The sequence below is a fragment of the Pteropus alecto genome, unplaced genomic scaffold, assembly GCF_000325575.1.
Source record: "Pteropus alecto unplaced genomic scaffold, ASM32557v1 scaffold103, whole genome shotgun sequence".
Lineage (NCBI taxonomy): Eukaryota > Metazoa > Chordata > Mammalia > Chiroptera > Pteropodidae > Pteropus > Pteropus alecto.
In genome coordinates this window covers 14,309,961-14,319,033 of record NW_006436288.1, presented here as the reverse complement: position 1 = coordinate 14,319,033, position 9,073 = coordinate 14,309,961, and the positions used below count along the sequence as shown (strand labels likewise).

At 34.7% G+C, this 9,073-nt stretch overlaps 1 protein-coding gene across 1 annotated transcript in view; it reads left to right on the top strand.

Moving 5' to 3' along the window:
- PKP2 (plakophilin 2) overlaps nt 1-3,220 on the top strand; it is a 77,245-nt gene extending 74,025 nt beyond the window's left edge. Inside the window, exons 12-13 of the mRNA XM_006912735.3 lie at nt 1,607-1,694; nt 1,845-3,220. Of these exons, the coding sequence (XP_006912797.1) occupies nt 1,607-1,694; nt 1,845-1,913 (157 nt within the window). The 3' untranslated portion in view covers nt 1,914-3,220. The remainder of the gene's footprint in view (nt 1-1,606; nt 1,695-1,844) is intronic.
- Nucleotides 3,221-9,073: the final 5,853 nt, after the last annotated feature.

Here is a 9,073-nt window from a genome sequence, read left to right as displayed (position 1 = left end):
ATTAGTAAAGGATAAGAAATTTACTCATAAGCCTGTGCCTACTATGGAAGGGCCTCCTTTTGTGGCCTACTGGATAAATGGAAAACTCTGGTATCCACCTAGCGGGGCTAATAGTATGAAAAGATTACCTGATCCTCCTTTGCCTTATACAGGAGCTTATAATGAAGATAGCATACATATGGTGAATTAAGATGGAATTCATGTGCCTTATAGTAGTTTAAGTGTCATAGAAAGGCTGGCTAGGTCAGGACCTCCTTGGTGCTTAAAAAACAAAGGAACAGAAACTTAGCTTATGAAAGCAGCTTTGTAAAACTGATTTTTATAAATATTTCCCTCAATACTGCACCAAGGAAACTTTTTAACAGCTATGAGAAAGGTTCAGCTTGAACTTTAGATATAGCAAAAATCAAATAGTATTTAAAAGATTTCTTCAGGCAGAAAGAAGAACAATGTCTGCCCACAAGCCAATGCTTGCTGTTATGAATACCTCTATCTATCACCTTTACTTAAGTCAAACTGTATCTTATGTAATAGATATAAGAATTAAAAGTTTAGATTGTTCCATCAGGTAGTTCTGTTCTAATAATTGAGAAAAGAATGTACTAGTTAATCATGAATATTAATAATAATATACTCTATAAGATTTTCTGCTTCGCTTAACCACAGAAATTTAACTCCCTGCTATCTTAACCACAAAGTATAATCAAATGCCAAAATGGAAAGTATAAAAATTATACTCAAATCACAATAAAGCAGAACAGTGTCACACCGCCTCTGAGTTGTGTAGTCGACTGTCTCCCGCGCCAACGCCTTGCCCACCTTCGGGGCCCCCTGGATCCTGTCGTGGCTGGACCGCAGCAGATAGGAAAAATAAAGGATTTGTTTCTTTGTTAAAAGAAAAAATTAGCCATGTAGTAGTTCAAGTGATGGAAAGAGATTAAAGAAAGCATTTTCTCCTTGGCCAGAAACAGGAAATTTAGGACAAATATAAAAGCAGAACATCAGAAACTAAATATAATGTCAAATTTGGTGGCAACTTGGATTTAAAACTGGGACACATTCTCCATTTGCTCTATACAAAAAAAAAAAGAAAAGAAATTTTGAAACTTTTAACTAATGCTCTAACAAAAATGTGTTTTATTAACTTGAAAAATTACTCATACCTTCATAGAGTCACTAAGTCTATTTTTCCAGTTATACTTCCTTGCTTTTGCATTTCTATAAATATGTATTGTAAACGTACAAATATATATTCTATAAATAGACAATAGAAATATACAGAATAAATTGTATTCTATAAATAAATTTAAGGATTTGTAACATATCTAAGGATATATTCCTTATAAATATCAGGAATTTGCTCTATAGACTACCTGTTAGTTGGCACTGTGCTAGTGGTTTAAAAAGATTTTTTTAAATAATTGTTTCAAGTGGTCATTGGTCTCTTTAAATTCCCGTTTAATTCTCTTGTCATTGTGAGTGGCCAGATATAATGGATAGTTACAGAGCAACAGTGATTAAAGAAGATTCAGGGAGCATCCAGAGGCCACATCCAGAATCCTCACAGGTTCTCACTGATCTCGGAATGTCCTTTTCTTCTTTTCAGCTACGCATCTAACAAAGCAAGTAAAGCTGCTTCTGTTCTCCTGTATTCTCTGTGGATGCACACGGAGCTCCACAATGCCTACAAGAAGGTAAGAGCGCTGAAAAGGCGTATGTCATAGTTAACAGAGCCAGATCATAATGGCCCCACTTGACTGACTCTGGTTAGAAATCACTAAGAACTGCATTTTCTTGTGTGAAAATGTTGACACATTTCACATTTTTGTCTGCTTATTCCGAAGGCTCAGTTTAAGAAGACAGATTTTGTCAACAGCCGGACTGCCAAAGCCTACCATTCCCTTAAAGACTGAGGAAAGTGAAAAGGTGCTCTCAGAAATACCAACTTCGCCATTCTCAGCCACCAAAAAAAAGCCCCAAAGGAAAACACCTATTTTTCTACTTCCTCGTCCAAGAAACCTGAAAAAAGCATGCCCTATTTTTATCCTTTTCTATTTCCAGACTCCAGAAGACAAATAATCAGAATACAATTTTATTAATCTTCCAGAAGATTTTTACAAGTTTGCCACCTGGCAACAGGCTCAGTTTTACTCTCTGCAAATAGTAGTGATCAGGGCTTACAGTGCACAGCTTCCTGGAACCAAAATGTTAATATGTGGAATGGACATTAACAGAATAAATGAGGAAAGAAGCTGTTATGATATTGCTAGGATTTTAAAAGTATAATTTACACTTATATTTTCTGGTTTCCATGTTTTGTCACTCATATGCACATTGCTTCTCCATCGAGCCATGAGTATATTCTTCTGCAGTGTTAAAACAGAATGGAAATGAGAAATATTTGCTGAGCTGTTCAGGAGAAAATTTAATGGCAAAACTATATGTTTGTTTTTTTACTTTGTGCTTGTTTTTATCCTCTTGAATTTCTCTGATTTTAAATGAACTTAAGAAATTTAGATCACAGAGCATGCATGACTATAAGAAAAAAAAATTGAAAGATAGTGATTAAAGCAGATTTAAAATCTTTTCCACAGAGAAAGACAACAAAGGTTATGAAATTTAGTGTTTCCTATAAACACTGAGTAAATGAGATTTTCGCACAAAGAAATACTTTACCTGTAACAACAGCATTAAATGTAAATCTCTTCTGAACAGTAGCATTCAATGTAATCTATTTCCTGGACTTTTGCAGCCATTGCAAAGGGCTGGTGGAAGGATGAACTCTACATTTAGCGACAGAAGGAACCAAGACCTTTCAAACTGTTGGGCCAGTCCAGGACTCTGAAAACACAGCTTAGTTTAATGAATTACATTGTCAACTTTTCCCAACATTTAAAAAATAGCACAGAGCCACTATATCTCATGTGCTCTTCCTCAAACCATTATTTCAAGCCAAGGAAACTCTAGAGAAGAAAAATGAAGAAGTTATATTGAGAAAAAAAAAATGTGTCTAGGCACCTGAAAGTGATATGAGAAATACCAATGTTTAAAAGTTGACAACATCATCTGTTGAAGCAAATCTATTAAGCGTTATTTTAACTGGGTTGTTGTTAATACCATTCATATAGAAATAGTCTTCTCAACTACAATTCTATTGTATTTTGCTTTTTTAAAAAATCTGGCAACGTTTATTATAAGAAAGAAGGAAAATAATCCTCCTTTTGGCCAGAAAAGTGTAATAGAAAATAAATTCCCATTTTCAATTTGAGTGTGTACATGTCTTTATTATATTTAGAACTTAAAATTTTTTCAATTTTAAAAGCTCAATGAAGAAGACTTAAGTTACTAATTTAAACAATTATTTAGATGCCAGTTTTTAAAATACTAAAAAGAAAAAGTTTTCCAGAGTTTTGATGATAAACATTTAGAGTATATTTATTTCTCTAGATAAATTATGTATGTCGAAGTTTCTGTGTTTTTTTTTAAGGCATTTGTAGAGTTTTCAATAATATTAAACACAAAATGAGGCAAAAATAACATTGCCTGCATTGGTATCTGTGTATATCTGATTTATCTGTGTATGTTAGTATATGTGGTATGATTGACATGACATTTGAGGATTTGACCTTATAATTAAAGTCCTAAATTCCCTAATTAGAATCCTAAATTCTCTACCAAGAACATTTCCTGTAAGAAAGATAGGACTAGCTAGTGACTAAAACATATAAAAATGGAAAGACATACAAATGCATTAGCTATTGTTAGATTTTAGTAAATGGAGTGAAAGATAGTTTGATTCCTATGTTTTACCTTGTCACTCTGTTTACAAAAACCTCACTGCTTTGCTACCTCTAAACACTTCTAAAGGAGGTGGTCCTTGTATGGCTGAATATCAGTTTTGATCACAGGTCTACCACAAAGCTCTTTTTTTTTTTCTTTTTTTTTTAATGTGTCCCAGACTGTGCCTCTGTCATCAAAGGAACTGATGGGCTGAGCTGGGCCTTTTTGTTTATTTGTGTTAAGAGTTCCAAAGGGCTGCTGCCTTGTCAAGAATTCTTAAAGGTCTTCTGAAATATGGGATATTGCTATCTTGAATTTGTATAACTGGAAACACTTGTTTATACCTAATGGAAATAACTAAAGGATTATCTAACAAAATAGAAAGATTAACATGTGAAATGAGAAAATAAGCAGCATAAGTAGATAAACCACATTAAAACCAATGCAATCACCCTCTAAAGAAGCAATTAATTCCCAGACGAAAAGAGAAATCCCATTTATAATGTATATATAATATAGTTATAAATGAAATTTCCTTTAAATAACATGTGTAATGAACTTACTGTATTGGAATGAGGATTTCAGTATGTGTGTACTCTGAGCAAATTGCAGAAGTCTCAGATCACAGAATCTGAGGATTAGGAGAGAATTTAGAGGGCATCTGGCCAAGTCCTCCTTAAAGTACCTGCTTGCGTCAGAAAAGACTCAGTTCTTATTAAAATGACAGAAAAGAAAAATATGCAGTCCATTCATTCAACTAATGCCCAAAATGACCCTGTAATTGTTGGCCATCTTAAGACTCAATAACTATTGTATTAACAAATGTTGGAAGGAAAATAGATTAAAAAGGAAACAAACTTTTCAAAATAAAATTCTGCTTTAGGTTGAACACTTTAGTTTATAGTGGTACTGAGAGTTTCATTTCTTATGAAATAAATTTCGACCCTTTAGGACTATAAGAAAAGAACTTTTTCTTTTATGATATGTTCAGGAAGGAGAAATCAAAATGCCACATATTGGCATAAGAGCTGTTTAAAATATGAGCAGAAGAGAAAGCATTCTGAAAACCATAGTTTGGGAGACACAGTTAAAGAATCAGGCAATATTTAGCCTGGAGAAGGGTACCATGTTACCTGTCTTTAAATGTTTGAAAGACCATTGTACAAAAGATGACACTGTTATTCTGACAGAGTAGAGGACAGACCAGGGTCCATAGGTGGAGACTTGTGAGACTAGCCCAACATATATTTGGGCAAATAGTGGACATACATTGAGCACACCTTATATCAAATATCATGGAGTATTTATCTTTTCCTTTTTTCCGTTTTTTTTTTTTTTTGCATTTTACATATGAAAATAACCTGAAGCAGAGCATTAAGTCACATTCCAAAGTCACATAGCTAGATAGTGCAGAGGGTACATATGAACCCAGGTTGAGTGGCTCCTCACTGAGGGTTCTGTGGGAACCATGAGTGACAGACTCATGTCTCATTACTAGGGAAACAGGATCGCTTTGGCTTATCTCTTTGGAGAGTTAAGAGGGTGGTCTGACAATGGTTAAGAGGACTGATTCTAGAACCAGCCAGCCTGAGCTCAAATATGACTTCTCCATTTACCAGCTGGTAAGTTTCTTTCTCTGAGCCTCAGCTTTCCTTATCTGTTACATGTGAATGATAGTAGTAGTTACCTCACTGGGTTGTTTTGAGGATTAAATGTTTTCATAATTATAAACAGTACCTGTGTATCTACTCAGTAAATGCTAACTAAATTCTTTGGAATTCTCTGGTTTGGGGGGCGTCTTTGCTTTTCCTTTTAAATCTCTCTTAAATTTCTCTTCAGATATGGTTGGTTCAGTTAAAAGTCCCAACTCTCCCCTCACCCACCCAATTTTACACACTGACTCATCCCTTAGAAGGCCAGGCAGAAATGAGAACAAATATGGCCCAAACAAGTGGTTCTGAACGTTTGTTCCTCAGAACACAAGTCCTTTGGGAGTATTTATAAGAGTTATGTGAAAAGGAATATCCCATACTTAAGTAAGTTTGAGGAGGGCTGAATTATACAAAGATCAAAAAAATCTTGACTCCGAAGGCTTCTCAGAGTCCCTAATATGAGATATGCGTTGTGAAATCTCCAAGAAAGCGTAGAGTATGCCGCATGTCACAATCCTTTTGTTTGAATCAATAACCCCTTTTTTTCTTGACCCTTGACCCTTGAAGAAGCTGCTTCTATGATAAACACTTTGACTCAACAGCGATCAGAGCCATAGACAAGAGGACAAAAGCTATCTGGTGTACAGTCTAGTCCAGTTCATCGTGCTAAAGCCTGAGATTAGTCAGGAACGGTATTTTAATAAAATCTGAAAATCAATGATTTCAATAGATTGAGGACTCGTTCCTGAACCTTTTGTTTCATTCGAACCACCTGGAGTGTTGCCAATCTGCAGACAGGAAGACAACTAGAAGGTCATTATTAGCCCACAGAAGCAGGTTGAGGTGACAAAAGACAAGCCTACATCCGGCTTATCAGACCTCCTCATAAATCTCACATCAAGAAGCAGTTAAATCTCTAAGAAGCGGGAATTTCACCTGTATGCTGCTAACAGACAATACAGCTGGCAGTAAAAAACAAGTACAAACTGTTGCAGATTTTCTTAAGCCATAATAAGATGTTCTTCCCAGTAACAACTAATCCTTTGGGTGTAGTTCTGTTTTTGTTTTAGAAGAGGGGTTCCATTTTTAATTACATCTTTCAACACACATGTATTGAGCACTTATTCCTGGAGCTGAAAACCAGAGAGAGGCATCTTTATGAGGAAGTACGCCCAGAGCTTAGTGAAACTGACTTCATTATGATGGGCTCTGTCACAATTTAAAGTATATTTTGCTTTACTTGGGAAATGAAAAACTATCAACTATATGGTGAGGATTAAGGAGCTCTGGAATTGGTCTCTCATAAAAAAGAAATGGTTGGAGTAAGAAGCAGAGAATTATTAAGAAGATACCTTTATGTTTAGTCAGGATTCATCAGAACTGACAAGTTGTAAAAAGAGAATGTGAAAATTCTAATATTTAGAAAATTAAGCTAAAGAAGGTGTGGTACATACATACAATGGAATATTACTCAGCGATAAGAAGAGATGAAATACTGCCATTTGCAACAACATGGATGGATCTTGAGATAATCATCCTAAGCGAAATAAGCCAGACTGAAAAAGTTGATAATCACATGATATCACTTATATGTAGGATATAAACCTAAAAGCAACAAATGAACAGGACAGAGACTCATGGACATGGACAATGGACTAGTGGTTACCAGAGGGTAGGGGGTGAGGGAGGAGGGGATAGGTAGATGGGGTAAAAGGAGTCAAATATAGAGGGATAGAGGGAGGGTGAAGTGGGTAAAGGGGATCAAATATATGGTAGCTGAAGGAAACTGGACTTTGGGTGGTAATCACACAATAGAATATATAGATGTCTAATGATAATGTACACCTGAAAATTATATAATTGTATTAACCAATGTTACCCCAATAAACTTAATTTAAAAAATGGAATAAAAATTAACAAAATTTTTTTCTTACAAATTTGTTTCTTTTACCCATTGCTCTAGTTGGATATTTTTTCAGCTCCTAATATAAAAAATAGAAGTAATCTATTTTTGTAGTATTTTATGCCTAAATAGCTTTTTATAAGAATTATGCGTGAACATATTAAATAGCACATTTCCACTTCTTTTGGTAGCTCATACCTAAAGTGACCCAATTCTTCATCTCATGTTCTAGTTCTCCTTCTTTAGTTTATCACTTAGGATGCTCCATTTGCATTTGAAAATCAAAAAAAAATTCAACTCATAATGGCTTAAGCAATAAATGTTTTTATTGTAGCATAAAGATATAAAGATCATCTTTTAACAGGGAGACCATGTTTAGACTCCAGCTTGGTTATTTCAGCAGCTCATACAAGTCATTAAGAACCCAGATTCCTTCGATCTTTCTGTTCTGACATCTTCAACATGTTAGCTTTTTGTTCCCTGGCTTATTTTTTCATATCGACAAAATTGTTGCAGTAGCTCCAAATATCCCATCTTTACAGAGCCATGCCCAAAAGCGAAAAGAATAAACATTACTTTCTTACATCCTTTTTCTAAAATAAGTAAATTTCCCCAAAAGCCCCATCAGCAGTCTCTCATTTCATATTGCCTGGAATTACATCACACATCCATTTGTAAATCAGTTCCTGGTGAGAAGAATGAAACTATTATTCCTTTCTTAAAACCACACACTTCACCCAGAGATAGGCATGTTTCCTCTGAGCCTCATGATGGTTAATACCTGAAAAAAGTATTACCGAGTAAGGAAAAAGGGCTGCAGAGTAGTCAACCAACATCGCCTGCCCTATATCAGAACACTCAAAGAATAAAGAATTCAACATTTTTTTAGCTCACTGTTTTCATCTGGCCCATAACTGTTCTTTCAAATGCTGCAGGTGAAAAAAACCAGTTTTTGCATTTCATTTAAGACAAAATCTATGAAAGTTTCTGGATAAAGAATGATGGGAGAGCAAGGAACTGCAATTAAACCAATAATCATGATTTCCAGGAATAATAAAAGAAGATGGTAAAACATATTCAGTTGAACAAAAGGAGTGGAATAAAATCATTTCAGAAGCTACCATGCATCTTTTTCATTCTTTTCTTGACATCTGTCATTTCTTTTCATTAACTACTAATTATGGAACCTAAGTTATACCTTTATTGACCAAATTATCTTGGAAGAAAGTTGACTTGAGCCTGAGGTGATTGGATTTCTAGTTTCCTTAATGAGATAATTTCTAGTTTCCTTAATGAGATATCAATTTAGCTGAGTGGTGAGAACTTGGGTTTGGATTCTGAATTTTTTTCCAGGAATCACTGGCCTTCCCACTTCAGAGGGTTTTAAAAGGAGCCCTTTTTAAATTCTTTTTTTTAATTTTTCTATTACAGGTTATATAACAATATTATATTACTTTCAGGTATACAACATAGTGATTAGACATTTATGTAACTTATGAAGTGATCAACCTACTAAGTCTAGTACCCATCTGACACCATACATTGTTGTTACAGTATTTTTTACTATATTCCCTATGCTGTACTTTATATCCCCATGACTGTTTTTATAACTGACAATTTGTATTTATTAATCCTATCATCTTTCCCACCCATCCTTCCAAACCCCCTTTCATCTGGCAACTATCAATTTTTCTTTGTATCCATGAGTTTATTTCTGTTTTGTTTGTTTGTTTTTTAG